Raw genomic sequence first — 22,950 nt, forward strand, 5'->3', positions numbered from 1 at the left:
AAGGAGAGCCGCTGGGAGGGGAGAGAGCACACTGTCGGACTGCACGAACTACAGCTCGTCGATCTTGCGTGGACCGGCAGGAAATTGTTGATGTTGATCTTGCCGGTCCTGCGCGAGCAGGGCAGACCACCGCCGCCGCTTCCTCTCACTTCCGTTGTGTGCGCTGTGACGAGAAACTTGTGCGCCGCGACGTAATATTTTGTGCGCACGCCTGCGCAGCTTAGAGGGAACACTCGATCAGGCTTCCTGTGCTGCCCCCACCCATTTAAAAAAAGGTTCTTGGTGGTCTAAGAGACCCTTCCTGGCCCTCTCAGAAAATCCCTGGTGGTCTGGAGCAGTATTTCTCAACTCAGTTCTGGAGTCCCCCCTTCCAGTCAGGTTTTCAGGATAGCCACAATGAATAAGCATGAAAGAAAGTTGCATATACGGCCTCCATTTCTTTCATGCATATTCATTGCGGATATCCTGAAAACCTGACTGGCAAGGGGGTATTCCAGGACCTAGTTGAGAAACACTGGTCTGGAGGACCCCTCCTGATCCTAAGACAGATGCCCTCCTGTTCTAGTGGACCCCGACCTACCTCCACTAAAAAAACCCATAGACAAAGCTCTTTTCTGATGCTCTACACAAGTGGAGAAGAAAGAGGAGAGCTGCTGTATGCCAGATCCTGCTCCTCTGTTGTGCTGACATTGCTACAAATACTACTTATTTCTAGAGCAGCTACATTCTCTATCCCTAGGGGGCTCCCAATCTACATTTTTGAACCTGGGACAATAGAGGGTTAAGTGACTTGCCCAGAGTGAGGGGGAGATGCACTGGGAATTGAACTCAGTATGTGCAGAATTCCCCCAGGAGAAAAATTATACACCTCACACTCACTTGTGACAAGAAACAGACAATAAGAGTGTCTTAAAGCAGAATGAGCAGCTGCTGTGTGAGGGAAGGAGAATGAGGAAGAAGAGCCTGGGGAGTGGAGGGAGCAGTGCCAGGAAGCAGAAAGTGAGATTGTCCTAAAGCAGGAGGAGAATGAGGAAGAAGAGCCTGGGGAGTGGAGGGAGCAGTGCCAGGAAGCAGAAAGTGAGATTGTCGTAATGTAGGAGGAGAATGAGGAAGAAGAGCCTGGGGAGTGGAGGGAGCAGTTCCAGGAAGCAGAAAGTGATATTGTCCTAAAGCAGAAGGAGAATGAGGAAGAAGAGCCTGGGGAGTGGAGGGAGCAGTGCCAGGAAGCAGAAAGTGAGATTGTCCTAAAGCAGGAGGAAAATGAGGAAGAAAAGCCTGGGGAGTGGAGGGAGCAGTGCCAGGAAGCAGAAAGTGAGATTGTCCAAAAGCAGGAGGAGAATGAGGAAGAAGAGCCTGGGGAATGGAGGGAGGATTACCAGGAAGCAGAAAGTGAGAGTGTTCTTAAGCAGGAGGAGAATGAGGAAGAAGAGCCTGGGGAGTGGAGGGAGCAGTGCCAGGAAGCAGAAAGTGAGATTGTCCTAAAGCAGGAGGAGAATGAGGAAGAAGAGCCTGGGGAGTGGAGGGAGCAGTGCCAGGAAGCAGAAAGTGAGATTGTCCTAAAGCAGGAGGAAAATGAGGAAGAAGAGCCTGGGGAGTGGAGGGAGCAGTGCCAGGAAGCAGAAAGTGAGATTGTCCTAAAGCAGGAGGAGAATGAGGAAGAAGAGCCTGGGGAATGGAGGGAGGATTACCAGGAAGCAGAAAGTGAGAGTGTTCTTAAGCAGGAGGAGAATGAGGAAGAAGAGCCTGGGGAGTGGAGGGAGCAGTGCCAGGAAGCAGAAAGTGAGATTGTCCTAAAGCAGGAGGAGAATGAGGAAGAAGAGCCTGGGGAGTGGAGGGAGCAGTGCCAGGAAGCAGAAAGTGAGATTGTCCTAAAGCAGGAGGAAAATGAGGAAGAAGAGCCTGGGGAGTGGAGGGAGCAGTGCCAGGAAGCAGAAAGTGAGATTGTCCTAAAGCAGGAGGAGAATGAGGAAGAAGAGCCTGGGGAATGGAGGGAGGATTGCCAGGAAGCAGAAAGTGAGAGTGTTCTTAAGCAGGAGGAGAATGAGGAAGAAGAGCCTGGGGAGTGGAGGGAGCAGTGCCAGGAAGCAGAAAGTGAGATTGTCCTAAAGCAGGAGGAGAATGAGGAAGAAGAGCCTGGGGAGTGGAGGGAGCAGTTCCAGGAAGCAGAAAGTGAGATTGTCCTAAAGCAGGAGGAGAATGAGGAAGAAGAGCCTGGGGAGTGGAGGGAGCAGGGCCAGGAAGCAGAACGTGAGATTGTCCTAAAGCAGGAGGATAATGAGGAAGAAGAGCCTGGGGAGTGGAGGGAGCAGTGCCAGGAAGCAGAAAGTGAGATTGTCCTAAAGCAGGAGGAGAATGAGGAAGAAGAGCCTGGGGAGTGGAAGGAGCAGTGCCAGGAAGCAGAAAGTGAGATTGTGCTAAAGCAGGAGGAGAATGAGGAAGAAGAGCCTGGGGAGTGGAGGGAGCAGTGCCAGGAAGCAGAAAGTGAGATTGTGCTAAAGCAGGAGGAGAATGAGGAAGAAGAGTCTGGGGAGTGGAGGGGGTAGTGCCAGGAAGCAGAAAGTGAGATTGTCCTAAAGCAGGAGGAGAATGAGGAAGAAGAGCCTGGAGGGTGGAGGGAGCAGTGCCAGGAAGCAGAAAGTGAGATTGTCCTATAGCAGGAAGAGAATTAGGAAGAAGACTCTGGGGAGTGGAGGGAGCATTGCCAGGAAGCAGAAAGTGAGATTGTCCTAAAGCAGGAGGAGAATGAGGAAGAAGAGCCTGGGGAGTGGAGGGAGCAGGGCCAGGAAGCAGAACGTGAGATTGTCCTAAAGCAGGAGGAGAATGAGGAAGAAGAGCCTGGGGAGTGGAGGGAGCAGTGCCAGGAAGCAGAAAGTGAGATTGTCCTAAAGCAGGAGGAGAATGAGGAAGAAGAGCCTGGGGAGTGGAAGGAGCAGTGCCAGGAAGCAGAAAGTGAGATTGTGCTAAAGCAGGAGGAGAATGAGGAAGAAGAGCCTGGGGAGTGGAGGGAGCAGTGCCAGGAAGCAGAAAGTGAGATTGTGCTAAAGCAGGAGGAGAATGAGGAAGAAGAGTCTGGGGAGTGGAGGGGGTAGTGCCAGGAAGCAGAAAGTGAGATTGTCCTAAAGCAGGAGGAGAATGAGGAAGAAGAGCCTGGAGGGTGGAGGGAGCAGTGCCAGGAAGCAGAAAGTGAGATTGTCCTATAGCAGGAAGAGAATGAGGAAGAAGACTCTGGGGAGTGGAGGGAGCATTGCCAGGAAGCAGAAAGTGAGATTGTCCTAAAGCAGGAGGAGAATGAGGAAGAAGAGCCTTGGGAGTGGAGGGGGTAGTGCCAGGCTCAGTCCCTCTTCTACCTGCTCAGCCATCCTCCTGCCCTTCTCCGCAGCACCAGCTCCAGCCTTGGCTCCTAATGGAGGGAAAAGAGACAAAGGCAGGAAAAAGAAGAGGGATCTGTATCTCCCCTTCACTCCTCCCCCAGGAGTCTGACCAATCAGTGCCAGAGAGTTGAAAGACCGCCTCCTCCTGACTCCACCCACATGAGCTTCTCCCCTTCTATGCCTTCCTAGGAGCATTCTGTTTTTGACCAATCCTAAGGTGGAATGCACATTCCAATCAGTGTCATAGGGTGTCATATTGTCCCTCTGTCTCCTCCTTCAGGAGTCTTTTGACCAATCAGTGGAAGGGGCGGAGTCTGATACTGACTGGGTCTCCCTCTCTTCCTGACACATGAGAGCAGAGAGAGGAAGCACCAACTCCCTCTTTATCTGAGACACAAACCGCTGCTGCCACCTCTGGCACATTTTTATATTTGTGTTTTGTATAATTTCAGATGTCTCATGCAGTTTTCGACCCTTCCCGTTGGGGTTATGGTGAATTGCTATTGGGCTCACCAATCACAGGGATATTTTGACACAATTATTTGAGATAACTGAGCAGCATGAAGCTTATAGTTTGGTGTGCATCACTGTTGAATTTTTAAAGAAAGAAGGAAAGAAAACGGAATTATATAAGAGTTTAAGGCTTGACTGTGCAGGGAATTATTTTTGTAAAATCATGTTTTGTTATGTGACTGGCATTATTTAGACCTTAATTTCTATGAATGAATAGAATGAAAATGATATAAAATTACTTGCTTGTTTTTATGTGCGTGCGCTGAAGGAAAGTGGAGAGAGAGTGGGCTGAGGACACTGAAGGGAAATGGGGAAGAGAGAGTGGGAGAAGACGCTGATTTATAAATTGATAATTGTACAGAATATTGTTTCTTTTCATACTTTAATATAATAAGTTCAGTATAAAACTATTCGAGGCTTGTGTGGATGGGATCAGATGGTTTGTGGGGACGGGGACCGAGCAAGTGGGCGGGGACGGAGACAAATTTCCCCCCGTTTCATTCTCTAGGCTCTGCCACGAATCGATTTCAACTACGTGTGGGCCAGCGAGGTGTCAGTCGGGTTGACGTAGACGTCATAGCGCAAGCGGGCGTGGGGAATGGCTCTCAAAAGAAATCTTAATCGTTGTACTGCTCATCTATGGCTCTTTTGACTAATGAGTTTGCCTACTACTGGTCTAGGGCATCTTCCTTTCCTCTGTATTCTCGCAGTCCATCATCTTTCTTCTCCTTGCCTCACCCCCATTCCTGTGCTTGCTCACCTGGCGTTGCTGTAACCCTTCGGCCGTCGTCTGCGTCAATGAGAGAAAGGTTCCAGGACGTCGAAGGCAACGTTTTTAGTTCACTGATGCTGACGACGGCCGAAGAGTTACAAAAGCGCCGGGGGAGCAAACACAGAATCCTGTGGGGGAGCGGGAAGAGGAGGACTCCAGTTAGGTGCGTAGGGAGGCCTTGGGGGAGGGGAGGCAACAGGACTCTGGATAGCTGTGTGTGGTGAGGGGAGGACTCCAGGTAGGTGTGTAGGGAGGGCTATGGGGGAGGCAACAGGACTCTGGAGATGTGCGTGGAGGGGGGTGGGGTGGGCGGGAGAGGCCTCCAGGTAGGTTGAGCTGCTGTAGGATTACTAGATATCTGGTTTCCCCAGACAAAAGTTGTTAAATTAAAAATCCACCTGGACTTTCGACACAGACCTCAAAAGAGGACATGTCCATGGAAATCAGATGATACCAAAATCTGCAATAGACACCCCAGATGGTGTGAATAACATGAAGAAATACCTGGTGAAACTTGAAGAATGGTCTGAAATTTGGAAGCTAAAATTTAATGTTATGAAATACAAGGTCATGCATTTAGGCTGCAAAAACCCGAATAAACGGTACAGTTTAGGGGTAAAGAAATTATCTAATCTAATCTTCCATTTGTGAGTCACACAAACCTATACAAGCTGGATGGAAGTGCAGATGGGAGAGATAAGGGAGCAAATGCCAGAAGGAAATGGGAGGAGAGAAAGAGGGGAGCAGATGCTGGATGGAAGTGGACAGAGAGAGGAGAAGATACTAGATGGAAGGGTTGGAGAAAGAGGGTACATGATGGAAGGAGGGGATAAATAAAAGGAGGACACATGATGGGGAGAAAAGGATTGAGTTAGGGAAACACTGGAGGGGTGAGGGAAAGAGGTGGCAATCTTTAGGTAGACAGTAAAAAAGGACATTGATGAGAGGGTAGTAAGAACATAATCTAGACAGATGCAGAAAATAAATTGAAAAGGGAAAGGGATTGCAGAGGAGAGGTGTGGAAGAGGGAAGGAGAGGAGAGAGATGCCAGACCAATGGGGGTGAAAGGAGAGATGGAAGGGAGAGGCATACAGTTTCTGGAAGGGGCATAGAAGGAGAGAAGATGCCATATAGAGGAAGAGAGACGGCAGACAGTGGATGGAAGGAAGAGAGTTACAAGAAGATGAGGAAAGCAGAAACCACAGAAGACAAAGGTAGAAAAAAATTTTCTCTTTATTTATTGCTTTAGGAGACATGTGTCACTGTTTCTGTTAAGCATTGTATGCAGAGTCCAGCTTCTTGCTGGTTCAATTTAACCTTTGTCTATGTATTTCTATTTTATCCCCCCTTTTACAAAACTGTGAAGCGTTTTTTAGCACCAGCCGTGGTGGTAGCAGCTCTGATGCTCAGAATTTTATGAGCATCAGAGCTGTTACCTCCGTAGCTAAAATCCACACTACAGTTTTGTAAAAGAGGGAGGGGTTATTTTGTGATTACAGATTTCATACAAGGCGAAGGTGTGTTTTAAAGACATGGTTTTCTGTTAGGATTGACGGTGTAGGATTGATCAAGTTTCAAGTTTATTCAATATTTGATCAATCGCCTATCAATAATTACTAAGCGATGTACATAAAATATTAATATTGGGTAAACAAGAACAAAATTAAGTAAAAAGATAAAATCTTTAAACATAGACAAAATACAACATGATACATTAGGATGGAGGGGAAAGAACTACATTGTCTGATAGAAAAGGAAGAACAATTAAGGGTAATATACAAAGGGTAGGGGAAAATTAGTTTATTGGGAATAAAATACATAAAAAAGTAGAATGAATTATTACTATAAAGAGCAATTGGCTTTTCAATTAAACATTGAAAGCGTCTTTAAAAAGAAAGCTCTTAAGTTGGCCTTTAAATTTATCAAGGTTTTTCTCCTGTCGTAAGTATAGCGGGAGGGAGTTCCACGTTTGCGGTGCTGTAACTGTAAAAATGAATTGCCTTTGTGTATTGATCATTTTAAGGGTAGGAATAACCAATAAAAGTTGTTCGTTTGATCTTAAAGTTTTTTGAGAGGAGTATGGGATTAAAACTTTGTAAATAAATGAAGGGGTTTTATATAGCAATGATTTAAAGGTGAGTAAAGATATTTTATAGAGAATGCGGTGTGCCACAGGTAACCAATGTGCTTTTAGAAGTAACGGGATATGTACTAGTCTGGCTTGTTTAGTTTTACAATGGGTGTATTGATGTTGTACTGCTCACTGCATATGTAAGATGCTGCCTTTTCCTAGGTACTCATATGTGACGTGTGGATTGTTACTAAAAATCATGTTTTCATACAGATGGGGGGGTGTCAAAAAATGATGGGCCCCGGGTGTCACATATGCTAGGTACGCCAATGAACAGATGCACCCAAATTTAAAAATTACTCTGGCTTCGAATGGAATCAGATATAAAAAGAACTTACATGGTCATATATTTTTAGACCAAAAATAAAGCGAACAGTGGCATTTTGAACTACCGTATTTTCGCGGATATAACGCGCGCGTTATACGTGATTTTTACGTACCGCGCATACCCCTCACGCGTTATATGCCTGAGCGCGGTATAGAAAAGTTTTTAAACATAGTTCCCACCCCGCCCGACGCCCGATTCACCCCCCCAGCAGGACCGCTCGCACCCCCACCCCGAACGACCGCTCGCACGCGCTCCCACCCGCACCCGCATCCACGATCGGAGCAAGAGGGAGCCCAAGCCCTCTTGCCCGGCCGACTCCCCGACGTCCGATCCATCCCCCCCCCGGCAGGACCACTCGCACCCTCACCCCGAAGGACCGCCGACTCCCCAACAATATCGGGCCAGGAGGGAGCCCAAACCCTCCTGGCCACGGCGACCCCCTAACCCCACCCCACACTACATTACGGGCAGGAGGGATCCCAGGCCCTCCTGCCCTCGACGCAAACCCCCCTCCCCCCCAGCCGACCCGCGACCCCCCTGGCCGACCCCCACGACCCCCCCACCCCCCTTCCCCGTACCTTTGGAAGTTGGCCGGACAGACGGGAGCCAAACCCGCCTGTCCGGCAGGCAGCCAACGAAAGAATGAGGCCGGATTGGCCCATCCGTCCTAAAGCTCCGCCTACTGGTGGGGCCTAAGGCGCGTGGGCCAATCAGAATAGGCCCTGGAGCCTTAGGTCCCACCTGGGGGCGCGGCCTGAGACACATGGTCGGGTTTGGCCCATGTGCCTCAGGCCGCGCCCCCAGGTGGGACCTAAGGCTCCAGGGCCTATTCTGATTGGCCCACGCGCCTTAGGCCCCACCAGTAGGCGGAGCTTTAGGACGGATGGGCCAATCCGGCCTCATTCTTTCGTTGGCTGCCTGCCGGACAGGCGGGTTTGGCTCCCGTCTGTCCGGCCAACTTCCAAAGGTACGGGGAAGGGGGGTGGGGGGGTCGTGGGGGTCGGCCAGGGGGGTCGCGGGTCGGCTGGGGGGGAGGGGGGTTTGCGTCGAGGGCAGGAGGGCCTGGGATCCCTCCTGCCCGTAATGTAGTGTGGGGTGGGGTTAGGGGGTCGCCGTGGCCAGGAGGGTTTGGGCTCCCTCCTGGCCCGATATTGTTGGGGAGTCGGCGGTCCTTCGGGGTGAGGGTGCGAGTGGTCCTGCCGGGGGGGGGGGATGTATCGGACGTCGGGGGGGGCATCAGGCTTTCAGGATGGGGACAGACCTTCAAGGGGGGACAGGACTTCAAGGGAGGACAGTGCACGGAAAGTCAGGGCGGGCGAAAGGAGAGTCGGGCAGCATGCGCGTTATATGCCTGAGCGCGGTATAGAAAAGTTTTTTTACATATCTTCGTGATTTCTGCGCGCTATACCCCTGTGCGCGTTTTACAACGGTGCGCGTTATATCCGCGAAAATACGGTAATCGTAGACTTGGTGCAAACTTGTGGATTAAAGGATATATGGCGAATCCTAAATTACAATACTCGGGAGTTTTCCTTTTATTCCCATGTTCCTAAATCTTTTTCATGTATAAAACCCTGGATACCAGCTGCTAGCTCTCCCTTATTCATTGCTCAATATCATGGTATTGGTTATCGTAGTGCTCGCTCGACATTTTAACTTCTTGCTAGTGATATTTTCATTCTTGACCTTTTGCTCCTTGATACAGAGATATATAGCTCAATAATTACAGCTGGCACGGTTGTGAATTGAAAATAAATTGGAAAATACAATTCCTTTTTATTGTTTTAGCTGAAATTAGGATGTTGCTAATTTAAAATGTTTTTTCCGGATTTATACATAGCCATCCCAGATCAGTTTTGGCACAGATATTTCTAATGTTTTCCATGGGTCCTCTTTATCACTGCAGAGATAGAGACGCTCCAAAGAGACATTAGCTTTATGCCTTTTTCCAAATATGAGATGGTTATGATATACATTATTTGTAGTTTTGGGTTTTTTATATCAATGTGTTTATTTGCAGAGTTAAATTCAGCCCTGCACACTTGACAGATGGAGTAATAGCTCCACGCTTAAAACTTTATGTTTTGTCTGTGTCATGTCTACTTGTTTTAGTTTAGTGGGTACCCCAGGATACATAATATTGGCCACTTCTAGAGCTCTTTTTCCACTTCTTACTAGCCTAACTGCGCAATGTTCTTTTACTTATAGCTTTTATATTTTGAATATAGTTTAGTTAGGGGTTATATGTTTAAGAAAAAGTTTTACTTTATACAGCGTTTATTTCGTGGTGTTCCCCACATATGATCCATTCAATGTACATTTCTGAATACATTCAGTACATCAGTATGGTCTCTCTGAAGTGCATAATAGTTATATGCAGCACGATAAAAACATATCTTTTTGGATTGTTCAATTAAGAACCTTAAGCAAGTGAGTATTGTCTCTCTTTTGCCATAGCTATGCTAAGTAAATGAATTGGTATTGTTACATGTTGCCACATTCAGTACAGGCAACATGGTTTCTCTTGTTTTCTATCTCTTATTTGGATCACATTGGAGTACAGCTGCTGAATGATATTTGGAATGCTTTTCAAGCATCTCTTTTCAAGTATCTCTTTCTGTATGCACAGACATCTGGCTGCTCTCCCTTTGAGATTCTCACGGGATGATCTTTCCCCGCCCCATGGGTAGATTTTCCCTTGATACAGGAGGAATACGTCCAAAAGCTAATTGAAATATTAGGGCTTGTTCAAAGAAACGTGTCTTGCACTTCTCCTTTCTCTCCACAGATTCCTACCCATTTTTTCCAGCCTGGTGATTGTCCAGAAGCTTTCCAAGGATCGGAAGCAGACGGATTTCCCCTTTGGCCTTCCCACTACTGTGATCGCTGTGACCAGGCCCGCTGCACTCACTGAGGAGTTTCCTGTTTGGATCCACGCAAGTCGCTTGAAGAGGGTTAACCTAAAACCCCAGAAGCAAGTCTTCCCTGCGCAGATTTCACCTCCTCCAGTGGAACAACATAATGATCTCATTGCAGCATTCTACCAACTTTATCATTCTCTTACTGGCACCGCTGCTGCTAGTTTTTCTCCCTGTAAATGACACTCCTGCTGTAAACAGCACCCCCGACACCTCTTTGTGAACACGACGTCAAGCTGGACTACTCCCTCGCAAAGGCTGTCCTTCAATTGGAATCCAGAAAAGACTGATAGTATGCTACCCTTTGGTATAATTCCAGCAGTGTGCAAGTTGCCACCTTCTCCTTTGAGTATTGTGACATTGTGGACTGTTCATCAATTGATATCCCAAGGCTGTGCCATTGGTCCTCAGAGATTCCTAAAACTAAGGACATATATGTATATGTTACTGACTCACGTTGGGGGGTTAAGTGTGCATTCTGGGGAGTGGTAGGGTGGAATATTTATACTGACTGGGCTTATAAACTAGAAAATACCCTGAAAAACAGTGGACCAAAATGGTAAATCACTGCTTACTTGTATGACCCTTCATAAGGTTGGACACTGTTATAGGAAAAGTGTTCCTGCACAAATTATTAAGCTTTCTCTTACTATTGACAACCCTAGACCTACTGATGAAGGTATGTACATTATGGACATGTGGTTTAAGGGTGGGTCTAGCTATCCGACCCATCAGTTTTCTTATGGGATTTATCTACCTCCACTCATCTTCTCCCGCCATTTTGTGGGGGCCCCAAAAAATACTAATCCACTGGCCCCTACATTCAATAAACTTACTGACATGATGGCTATTGCCAATCCCACTTTTGAAGATATTGTGGCTGTTGAGGTAGGGTTTTCAGAACCTAACCTTTGGTTAGAATGGATGAAATTCACTGCTGATCAACATAATAAGAGTAATTGTTACATATGTGCTCAAGCTAGACCCCATCTAGGAACCGTACCTCTGGACCTCCCTCCTGGTATCCAACCATGCCTTTTTGGGTTATTTACCAGTATCTCCTCTAATTTTACCTATCCCCTTTGTGCACTGTAGTGTTCTAAATACCTTTTGTTGCCAGGACAGCAAAAGCTTGATATTGCCGTTACCATCTATAAGGGCAATTACACATGTCATGTTTCTAATCTGACACAGGGTAGTTTTGTAGGTAATTTACCCCCAGGTTATTGTTCTGTCTTGGCTCATAGGTATGCCCCATTGTTGCTGCATCAGATTTGATATTTACTGGCTTTATGGAGACTTTTGGCTCCCTGTTAAGCTACCCAGCCAGTGGATAGGCCAGTGCACTTTAGTTAAGGTTACTATGCTTCTGCATATTCTTTCTGAAAGGCATCCTTCCTATTCACATGGTTTTTCCTTTTATTTGTCTCGATATACATCTGATCGCATGTATACATAGATGCTATAGGGGTCCCAAGAGGGGTCCCAGATGAATTTAAGGCCCGAGCTCAGGTTAAGGCTAGGTTTGAGTTCCTTATTCCCTTTATTACTATTAATAAGAATGTTGATCGGATTAGTTAAAATTATTATAATCAGCAACGCTTTGTGAACTATTCTAGGAACGCCTTGCAAAGTATTACTGATCAATTAGGCTCCACTTCTCAGATGGTTCTCAAAATCATATGGCCCTAGATATGATTCTAGCTGAGAATTCTGTTAAATTCTCCTCAGTATTTTATGCTGTTGTACTTTTCTTTCTGACAATATAGGTCCTACTATGGACATTTAGAAATTAGCAGACCTCTTTGCTGAGCTCAAATGTAACTCTGATTTATCTAATTCTTGGGATCAGCACTTTAGTTGAATGCAGGGTTGGGTAATTGTTATAATCTCTTATTATTTGCACTCTTGTCTTGACTGCTCATGTACTATGTTATTCGTATTACAGCTCCTAAAAAAACCCCTCCTTGAGAGACATATCCAGAGTATCACTCCCTTCCAGCTCATGCTGTGTATTTATGACGTCATTTTCATGACGTAAGAGGGGATTTGAAGGGACACGTATCAGAACTTTAGTAAGTGTCCTTAGGCATATGTTGTTTAAAGATGCAAAGGTAGGCCCTGTTTATCTTTCCCTTCTTTGAAGATGGTACAAGGACAGGTATGTTTAAACAGAGATGTAGTGAAGTGAATTCAATTGTTTTGTTAAGCCGTATTTACAGACAGATTTAGATTAGAAGCTCTGCTGGTTAAGGCTTTTTCTGACCCTCTGTGGACTTCAATCTCCAGATAGAAAAAATGCTGATGTGTTTAAAGTTTCATGTGACCTTCCATATATGGTTTGTATTTACGTCACATGCTGACACATGCTGGCAAACCTGATTCGTATAAATATGTGAAACTCATAATAAAATTTGGACATGTTTTGGAAGACGATTTCTGGTCTTTAAGATGTGTCCCCAGGTACCTGACTTCTAAATGACAGAGACAGAGAAAGTATGGGGCAGGAATTGGGACCTGAATCCTTTTCATATAGATTATGTGTTTGTGTCTGATTCATTTGTAAAACAGGTTATAAGGGCCACCATTGATCCAATCATTCTAACACAGGGGTGCCCAATAGGTCGATCGTGATCGACCGGTAGCACGCCAAGGCAAAGTGAGTCGATCACCCAGGACTCACTTTGCCTTGGCGATCTATCGGGCCGATCAGTCTTCCTCTCCCCATCAATTCTGCCGTCGGAGAGGAAGTTCGGGCCAGCCAATCGCTGCCTGGCTGGGCGGAACTTCCTCTCCGACGGCAGAATTGACATCGGGGAGAGGAATGCTGGTCGGCCCGAAGCTAGGAGAGCATGGGGCGGCGTCAGCATCGGCTTTGGGGCATGTTATCCATTGGTGGCAGGTTGGGTCCTGTTCCCCAATGGCAGCGGCAGTGACAGTGGCTTGGGGAAGGGCAGGGAGAAAGAAAGAAAGGGGGCAGGCAGGGAGACAGAAGGAAAGAAGAGAAACTGAAAAAAAAAAGGGGGCATGAAGAGAGAAAGAAAGAAAGGTCAGGGAGAGAGGAAGAAAAAGTTGGGGGAGGGAATGAGGTGTGGAGGAGAGGAAGCATACAGGCTGAAAGAAAGATTGGATGCACAGTCAGAAGAAGAAAGTGCAACCAGAGACTCATGAAATCACCAGACAAGGTAGGAAAAATGATTTTATTTTAAATTTAGTGATCAAAATGTGTCTGAATTTATATCTGCTGTCTATATTTTACAATATGGTCCCCTTTTACTAAACCGCAATAGTGGTTTTTAGCGCAGGGAGCCTATGAGCGTCGAGAGCAGCGCTGGGCATTCAGCGCAGCTCCCTGCGCTAAAAACTGCTATTATGGTTTAGTAAAAAGGGAGGGGGTGGGTTTTGTCTATTTTTGTATGATTGTTACTGAGGTGACAATGCATAGAGTCATCTGCCATGACCTCTTTGAAAAAAACCCGGAATAGGAATCATAATTAACAATTCTATGCGTACAGTGTGCGTTGTGATTTTTTAAAAATTTTATTGTTGGAAGATCATTTTGACTTGGTCATTTTAAAAGTAGCTCGCGAGTCAAAAAAGTGTGGGCACCCCTGTTCTAACAGATCATGGCGGAGTGTGGATTGAATTTAGAGTTGAAGAACAAGAATATAATAGACCTGACTGGAGGTTCGATAATGCACTGCTTGCAGATTCTGATTTTAGGGAGGAATCTCAATGAAAAATGAACAAATATTTTCAAATTAATGATTCCAGGGAAGTTTCATTAGAAACATTATGGGATGCTTTCAAAGCTACCATGAGAGGGCAAATTATTTCATATTCAGCAAATGCTAGGAAAAAACTTAAAATTTTTTAAATTTGGAACAAAATATTAAAGTTTTGGAAGCTCAATTGGCCTTAAAATGGGAGCAAAATACTTTCCAGGCCCTCTTAAAAGCTAAATATAAATATAATGAAATTTCCTCTCAAATGGCTAGAAAAGAGATGTTTTCTCAACAAGCTCGAATAAAGCGGGGAGAATATTGGCTAATTATCTTAAAGCTAAAAAAATGAAAAGTTAAAATTGAAAATATTTTAAAACAATTTTGGAGCTATTATGTCTTTGTATTCTTCTGTGCTTTATTCAAATAAAGAAAAGGATGGATTAGAGTTTTTAAAATGAATTAAGGGATCTCAAATTCCTCAGCATATACAAAAAACCCTTATTGCGCCTATATTAATGAAGGAATTACAAATAGCATTGAAGTCCCTTAGAGTTGGATCCGGTTTCACTGTAGAGTTCTATAAGGCATTTCAAAGTACCCTATTACCTCATTTATTAAATTGATATCAGGCTCAACTGACTAAAGGCAGAATCTTTGACTATAGTTTTGCCGAAGCCAAATAAAGACCCTTTGTTGGTTTCAAATTACAGGCCTATTTCTCTGATTAATGTAGATGGAAAACTTTTGGCTAAGTTATTGGCTTTACGCTTGGCCAAGGCTCTCCCTTATATCATTGGTATGCACCAAAAGGGGTTCGTTGCTCAAAGACAATCTTCAAACAACAGTAGATTGGCTTTTCATATGTTAAATTTGACGAAAGTCATGGATGATCCGGCCTTCTCTGTGTCGTTGGCCTTTGATCCTGTTGAATGGACCTTCATGTATCAAGCAGTGGATTGGTTTGGTATTGGTTCCGGATTTATTCAAATGATTCAAACCTTCTGCCAGATTGTACATTAATAATAATTTTTCTGAACGTTTTTGTCTGAAGAGGGGAGTTAGACAAGGGGGTCCGTTATCTCCTTTGCTTTTTGACATTGTTATTGGCTATTCAGCAGGCAAAGGAGATACAGGGTATTCCTTATGCAGGTCGGGAATATAAAGTCTCTGCGTATGCAGATGATATTTTGCTTCATTTGAGGAATCCTGAATCTACTATTCCGCATTTACTGGATCTGATTGATAGATTGGGAAAATTCTCTGGTTACAAAATAAACTGGAGCAAATCAGAGGTTCTTCCACTAAATGTATATTGTACAAAAGGATTATTTGATACATTCCCTTTTCTTTGGAAGGAAGAGGGTATAAAATATTTAGGTATTTGAATAAAAAGTGCACTGGAAGAAACTATGAAAGTAAATGAAAAATCTTTATTGCTAAAGGTCACGGAAATGTGTGAACAATGGAACCCCTTACATCTGTTTTGGTGGGGGAGAGTCCAAACAGTTAAGATGATGATTCTGCCTGTGGTTTGCTACCAAATGGGGATGTTGCCAGTGTTTTTTCATAAGGGTCTTTTTACAAAAAGTTAAATAGTGTTCTCCCTAAATTTATTTGGCTGGGGAATGCGGTGAAAATTGCTTTAGTATCTCTACAAAAGACAATTGAGGAGGGTGGGGTAAATTTTCCCAATTTTTATAGGTACCATCAGGCCTATATTATGGGTCAGGGTATGTATTGGGTCCTCCCTGAGCTCATGGAAAATCTTCCAGATTGGTTAAGGTTGGAATGGCAGCTCAGGTTTCCACTGAGATTAAGTCATGTTCTGAGTATCAAGTTTCCAAGATTATATAAGGACACTAGAATTTTACTAGATACATGGCAGACATTGAAATATGTAAATAATTTGACACCTATTCCAATACTTAAATCCACCTGTCAGTCCCTCTGGCTAAACTCCAAGATTCAAATAGGCATCGGATGAAGGCAGGCATACGCACTTTGGATGATGTGATATCAGATGGTAAGCTGCTTGAATTTTCACGATTGCAACACAAATTTGGTCTTAATAAATCTCAAAGTTACAGATGGTTTCAGTTGAAGCAGGCCATTCAGGAGGGGTTCCCTAGATGGAAAAATCCTACAAATCAATATAGCTTGCCGATATTATGTTTTCAGGTAGACTTTCTGGGGCACCAGGCCACTCAGTCGTATAAATTAATATCTGGATTTTTGAATAAGAAACAAAACTGGTCTTCGCGACATTTGGAGCAATGAGATAAAGCATCAGATTACTGCATCTCAATGGCCACGAATTTGGACTTGGAGGATGAGATGTACGGTGTCAGCATCTATGAGGCAAACTTGATTTTTCTTATTACATAGAGCTTTCTGGACCCCTGTTCATTTACATAAATTAGATAGTTCCAAGTCTAATAGATACTGGCACTGTCATCTTGAAGCTGGGACTTTGGAACATTTACTTTACTGTTGTCTCTTGATACTGCAGTTTTGGAGGTTTATTTGGGACCAAGTGAATAATATGTGGGAGAATCCAGTGGCTTTATCTTATGATACTATTTTATTTGCTACTCTTATGAGAGCTAAAAGTCAATTATCTGTGAGAAATAACGAGTTACTTTTTGTAATGACAGGGGTTGCCATTAGAGGTCTGCACGGGAACGGGGATCGCGGGGATCCCGCGGGTCCCGCGGGGATCCCGCGGGTTCCCCCCCTGGCCCACGGGACTCCCACGGGGACGCCCCCTGGCCCACGGGACTCCCACGGGGATGCCCCCCTGACCCACGGGACTCCCACGGGGACGCCCCCTTGCCCACGGGACTCCCACGGGGATGAAAACAACCTACCTAAATTCTGGCGATGCAAGTCTGGCGTCGCGTCGGGAAATAGCCATGTTGAGCAGTGAGCTCAGCACGTACACAGATGAAAGCCTTGCTTGCTGATTGGTCCGGCGGCCCCGCCCCACCGTGCCGCCGGACCAATCAGCAAGCAAGGCTTTCATCTGTGTACGTGCTGAGCTCACTGCTCAGCATGGCTATTTCCCGACGCGGGCATTAGGCTGTTTTTTGTCATTTCGGGTGGGGGATGGTAGCGGCAGCAGCAGCCTGAAAAAGAAATCATCCTGGCCGGGTTCGGTGTCATGCTCCGGAGCTTCTACAGCCTTCCTATCTCCCTCTCCCTTCTACCTGCGGCTCTCTTCGGCAACTTAGCAGCAACGATCGACACAAGCTTCTGGCGTCGGGGCCTACCCTCTGCGAGTCCCGCTTGTTTCAACTTCCTTTTTCCACAAAGGTGGGACTCGTAGAGGGAAGGCCTCGATGTCGGCAGCTTGTCTTGATCACCGCTGCTGACGAGTTGCTTAAGAGAGCAGGGGGGTGTTGCCAGGTGCAGGTAGAAGGGAGAGGGCCAGATGCAGGACTCGTGGGTGAGGGAGGAGAAGAGAGAGGGGAGAGAAACAAAAGGAAATATTTCATACTGGGCTGGGCCGGAGTGGAGAGAGGGTGGAAAGATTCTGGCTACAGGGTGCATTAACAAAGGAAAAAGGGGGAAAGCTGAAAATGGAGATAGTGACACAAAGAAGAGAAAGGGTAAGCAGGACCTTCTGAATAAGGATAGAGATACAGAGGGGACATGAAGAGGAGGTGAAATAGAGACATAGAAGTAATGCTGAAAAAGTGTGTGTGTGGGGGGGAGATAAAGACATTGAAAGGGCAAATGGTGAATATGGGGTAAAGACAAGGACAGAGACAAATGAAGATTCTGAAAAAGTGGTGAGATAGGGATATAGGTGAGATGGACACAAAGAAGGGTGATGCTGGAAAATAGGTGGAATGGTAATTCTGACAGACACAGAAGGGAAATGCTGGATCAAGGAGAGATGGGGCTCAGGCTGGATGGAATGAGGAGAAATGCCTTGTTGGCCCGGAACTTCCTCTCCTACGTCAGAATTGACGTCAGGGAGCGGAATGCTGGTCAGCGCGACGCTTCTGCAGGGAAAGCTTGGGACAGCGGTGGCTTGGGGACTATTCCCCGATGGCGGTGGCAGCAAACCGAGTGGCTTGGGGGAGGGCACGGAGAAAGAAAGAAAGGGGGCAGACAGAGAGACAGAAAGAAGGGGGAACAGGGAGACAGAAAGAAAAAGTTGGGGGAGAGAATGAGGTCTGGAGGAGAGGAAACATACAGGAGGCTGAAAGAAAGGAAGAAAGATTGGATGCACAGTCAGAAGAAGAAAGTGCAACCAGAGACTCATGAAATCACCAAACAGCAAAGGTAGGAAAAATGATTTTATTTTCAATTTAGTGATCAAAATGTGTCTGTTTTGAGAATTTATATCTGTTGTCTATATTTTGCACTATGGCTCCCTTTTACTAAACCGCAATATTGTTTTTTAGCGCAGGGAGCCTATGAGCATTGAGAGCAGCGCGAGGCATTCAGCGTAACTCCCTGTGCTAAAACCTACTATTGTGGTTTAGTAAAAAGGGAGGGGGTGTATTTGTCTATTTTTGTATTTTGTTACCGAGGTGACATTGCATAGAGTCATCTGCCTTGGGAAATGTATATGGCAGATATCTTTGTTTTGTGTTCAAAAGAAAAGGAAATGCATTTCTGGTTTTATTTCTACAGTGTTGAAGTACTTGTTGGCCCTTGCTGTGACTGGTGGGGATCCCCAAGCACCGCCAGCAGAGGACCTCCTCTAGAGATGGTCAGAACTCCCCTCCACCAAGCGCAGCAGTCGCTGGCAGCATCCATGAGCCACTGAGGTGCCAGCATCTGTGACTCAGGGACGCTACTGCTGCCTGCCAAGCTTGGCAAAAGGGACCCCAGGCCAACTGCAAAGGAAGTCCTCAGCTGACAGTTTGTGGGTTCTCATCAGCTGAGTATTTATATTTTATATTTACATTAGAGGTTCTGGTAGAAACCCATTTACAAAGTATGTATTCTTCCCAATTAATATTTCCAAATTAATAGTCTCTTTGCTTATTTGTAAATGGGTCTCTACCAGAGCCTTTAATTCAGTAGCATAATTAAATAAAATAACTATTTCTGAAGTTTATAGGGAAGGATGGTGACGGAGGGGATTCCTCGCGGGGACGGGTGGGGACGGAGGGGATTCCTCGCGGGGACGGGTGGGGACGGAGGGGATTCCTCGCGGGGACGGGTGGGGACGGAGGGATTCCTCACGGGGACGGGTGGGGACGGAGGGATTCCTCACGGGGACGGGTGGGGATGGGTGGGATTTTGGCGGGGACGGGTGGGGACGGGTGGGATTTCTGTCCCCGCGCAACTCTCTAGTTGCCATGCAGCTTATTTTAAGAAATTGGAAAAACTGGGATAGGTTGAACTAGACATTCTGGTGGGAATCCTGTGTTATACTTATAAAATGGAACGTTGCATGGCCATACAACAGGGACGTTGTAAGAATTTTATGGCTAAATAGCGTAAAGAGGAATAATTTAATTTTATAGTCAAGAAAACATACACATCCTAGGGGGAGGAAGGGAATAGAATTGGAATTGATTCAAGGATTTCATGAATAATTTAATGACGGTTTTATTATATTTGTATATTAGCTGGGAGGGTGGGGAAAATTTCATTATACAGTAGTATTTGTAAGTTTTCTTGCGCTTATTATGTAATGTGCAAATGTGTGAATCATTTATTGTGCATTTGTAGTGTGAAAAATCTAAAGAATTTTTTTAAAAAAAGAAAATTATTCGGGATGATATTGGGAGCCAGAATAGTTACCTGATAATATATAGATTAGTCTAACGATTGTGTTCTGGATGAGCTACAGTTTGTGGATAAGAAAGGTGTTGATTCCAAGGTAGGCGGAGTTGCAATAGTCCAGTTGAGGTAAGACCATCATCTGAACGATCATAGTAAAGAGCAGGACTTGGGTGTGATTGTAGGTGATGATCTTAAGGTGGCCAAACAGGTTGAAAAGATGATGGTGAAAGCTAGAAGGATGCTAGGTTGCATAGGGAGAGGTATGGCCAGTAGGAAAAAGGAGGAATTGATGTCCCTGTATAAGACTTTAGTGAGACCTCATTTAGAATATTGTGTACAATTCTGGAGGCCGCACCTTCAAAAAGATATAAAAAGGATTGAGTCGGTCCAGAGGAAGTCTTCTAAAATGGTGTGTGGTCTTTATCATAAGGCATATGGGCACAGACTTAAAGATCTCACTCTGTATACTTTGGAGGAAAGACGGGAGAGGGGAGATATGATAGAGACATTTAATCCAATCCAGTCCTTAGCTTTATATATCGGGCCTTTCCAAAAATGGACTCAATCCGGTTCACAAAGTTAACTCAAAGGGTAAGAGAAAATAATTAAATACCTACATGATGTAAATCCACATGAGGCGAGTCTCTTTCATTTGGAAGCTCTGGAATGAGATGGCATAGGATGAAGTTAAGAGGTGGCAGGCTCTTGGGGTAATCAGAGGAAATACTTTTTTACGGAATGGGTGGAAGATGCGTGGAACAGACTCTCGGAAGAAGTGGTAGAGACAGACATTGTGTCTGAATTCAAGAAGGTGTGCAATAGACACATGGGATCTCTTAAAGAGAGGAAGATGGAATTGTTACTGCGGATGGGCAGACTGAATGGGCCATTTGGTCTTTATCTGCAATCATGTTTCTATGTTTCCTCAGTAAGAAAGAGACCTCTTTTGTGGTAACAGAAATGAACTCTGTCTAGCATCTTCATCTCACTCCTGTCTGGATTATCTGATGTACTGTCAATGTTCACTTTTCAGTAAAGCACTTATCATACTAAGAATATGAAAATGACTTCACTTTTCAGTGTGAATTTTCTGGTGTGTTTTGAGGTTACTCATCTGAGTAAAGCTTTTACCACACTCAGTACATGTAAATGGTTTCACTCCAGTGTGAATTCTCTGGTGTGTTGCAAGTTTTGCTTTATCAGTAAAACTTTTAGCACATTCAGTACATGTATATGGTTTCATTCCAGTGTGAATTCTCTGGTGTCTTATGAGGTTACTCATCTGATTAAAGCTTTTACCACACTCAGTACATGTAACTGGTTTCACTTCAGTGTGAATTCTCTGGTGTTTTTTGAGGTAACTTATATGAGTAAAACTTTTACCACACTCAGTACATGTAAATGGTTTCTCTCCAGTGTGAATTCTCTGGTGTGCTATGAGTGTTCGCTTATCACACAAGCTTTTACCACACTCAGTACATGTAAATGGTTTCTCTCTACTGTGAATTCTCTGGTGTGCTATGAATGTTCGCTTATCACAAAAGCTTTTACCACACTCAGTACATGTAAATGGCTTAACTCCAGTGTGAATTCTCTGGTGTGCTATCAGTGTTTGCTTAGCACAAAAGCTTTTACCACACTGAGTACATGTAAATGGTTTCACTCCAGTGTGAATTCTCTGGTGGTTTTTGAGGTTACTTATATGAGTAAAACTTTTACCACACTCAGTACATGTAAATGGTTTAACCCCAGTGTGAATTCTCTGGTGTGTTCTAAGGTCTTGTGTACGATTAAAGCATTTATAGCACTCGGGACATGTAAATGGTTTCTCTCCTGTGTGGATTCTTTGGTGTGTTGTGAATTTTGTTTTATCAATAAAAGTTTTACCACACTCAGTACATGTATATTGTTTCACTCCAGTGTGAATTATCTGGTGGTTTTTGAGGTTTCTTATATAAGTAAAACTTTTATCACACTCAGTACATGTAAATGGTTTCTCTCCAGTGTGAATTCTCTGGTGTGCTATGAGTGTTCGCTTATCAAAACAGCTTTTACCACACTCAGTACATGTAAATGGTTTCACTCCAGTGTGAATTCTCTGGTGTGCTATGAGTGTTCGCTTATAACAAAAGCTTTTACCACACTCAGTACATGTAAATGGTTTCTCTCCAGTGTGAATTCTCTGGTGTTTTTTGAGGTTTCTTATATAAGAAAAACTTTTATCACACTCAGAACATGTAAATGGTTTCACTCCAGTGTGAATTCTCTGGTGTGCTATGAGTGTTCGCTTATAACAAAAGCTTTTACCACACTCAGTACATGTAAATGGTTTCTCTCCAGTGTGAATTCTCTGGTGTGTTCTAAGCTGTTCTGTACGAATAAAGCTTTTATAGCACTCGGGACATGTAAATGGCTTCTCTCCTGTGTGGATTCTTTGGTGTGTTGTGAGTTTTGTTTTATCACTAAAACTTTTACCACACTCAGTACATGTATATGGTTTCACTCCAGTGTGAATTCTGTGTTTTCTTAGAGTTGCCTTATCATGAAAGCTTTTACCACACTCAGTACTTGTAAATGGCTTTGTTCCCCTGGGGATTTTTTCTGCTGTACTGTGGTTCCCATTGCAAGAAGTGCTTTTACCACTGACAGCACAAGTATATAATCTCCCATTTTTCTCCATTTCCTGATATTCTGCGATATTTGCCATTCTGTAAATTATTTCTTCAGATTTACAAGTAACTGATACCTCACCAGTTTCAGTCTTTTTATGATCTATAAATGCTTCCCCTTGACTGAAGCTTTTCTCACATTCGGTATTTAAAACTGATATCTCTCCTGGGTGAAATTTTGTTTTTCTTGTGAAGCTCTCGTCCTGGTTTATATTTTTTTTACAACCAAGATATGAAGATATTTTCTTGTCAGTATTTGTTTTTTGGCATTTTGTAATGTTTCCTATATTGAAAATGTTTTCCCCATATTCGATACTTTTACACATTCTCATTCCTTCATTATTTTTCCTGTGTTGCATTAGCTCTTTCTTCCCAATGAAATCTTTCCCACAATCAGAACATGTAAAATGTGTCTCTGTTAAGCAGGTTTTCTGTTCTCCCTTTTGACTGGAGGTTTCCCCACAGTCCGTACATGTAAATGATCTCTCTTCAGTATCAGATCTCTGATGTGGTTTCAGAATTGAACGATCGCTGAGAAATATCTCACATACATCACAGGAACATCTTTGATCTCTCATCTGGTCCGTTTGGTCTTCCTCTGTCTGTGTGATCCTGAGCAGAGCTGACTCTCCTGGTGAATATTTTGGATTTTGATTTTTTTCCTTCTCTCCCCAGTTCTCTTTCTCTCCTTCTGATAACATCTTTACTCCTTCAGGCTTCTCACTGAGCTTCCAGGGATTATTTTTAGGGTCATCTTTTTCTAAATAAAAAATAG

At 44.5% G+C, this 22,950-nt stretch overlaps 3 protein-coding genes across 6 annotated transcripts in view; 1 reads left to right on the forward strand and 2 right to left on the reverse strand.

Moving 5' to 3' along the window:
- LOC117354718 (zinc finger protein 585A-like) overlaps window positions 1-3,572 on the reverse strand; it is a 314,357-nt gene extending 310,785 nt beyond the window's left edge. The window contains exon 1 of the mRNA XM_033932631.1: window positions 3,348-3,572. Within this exon, the coding sequence (XP_033788522.1) occupies window positions 3,348-3,566 (219 nt within the window). The 5' untranslated portion in view covers window positions 3,567-3,572. The remainder of the gene's footprint in view (window positions 1-3,347) is intronic.
- Window positions 1-22,950, forward strand: part of LOC117354717 (zinc finger protein 850-like) — a 948,741-nt gene that overhangs the window by 471,921 nt on the left and 453,870 nt on the right. The gene's annotated exons all lie outside the window — the stretch shown is intronic.
- Window positions 20,307-22,950, reverse strand: part of LOC117354729 (oocyte zinc finger protein XlCOF6-like) — a 34,223-nt gene continuing 31,579 nt past the window's right edge. For both annotated transcript variants that reach the window (XM_033932664.1, XM_033932665.1), the window contains exon 3: window positions 20,307-22,935. In XM_033932664.1, coding sequence (XP_033788555.1) covers window positions 20,576-22,935 — 2,360 coding nt within the window. In that variant the 3' untranslated portion in view covers window positions 20,307-20,575. The remainder of the gene's footprint in view (window positions 22,936-22,950) is intronic.

This window comes from Geotrypetes seraphini, chromosome 2, assembly GCF_902459505.1.
Source record: "Geotrypetes seraphini chromosome 2, aGeoSer1.1, whole genome shotgun sequence".
NCBI lineage: Eukaryota > Metazoa > Chordata > Amphibia > Gymnophiona > Dermophiidae > Geotrypetes > Geotrypetes seraphini.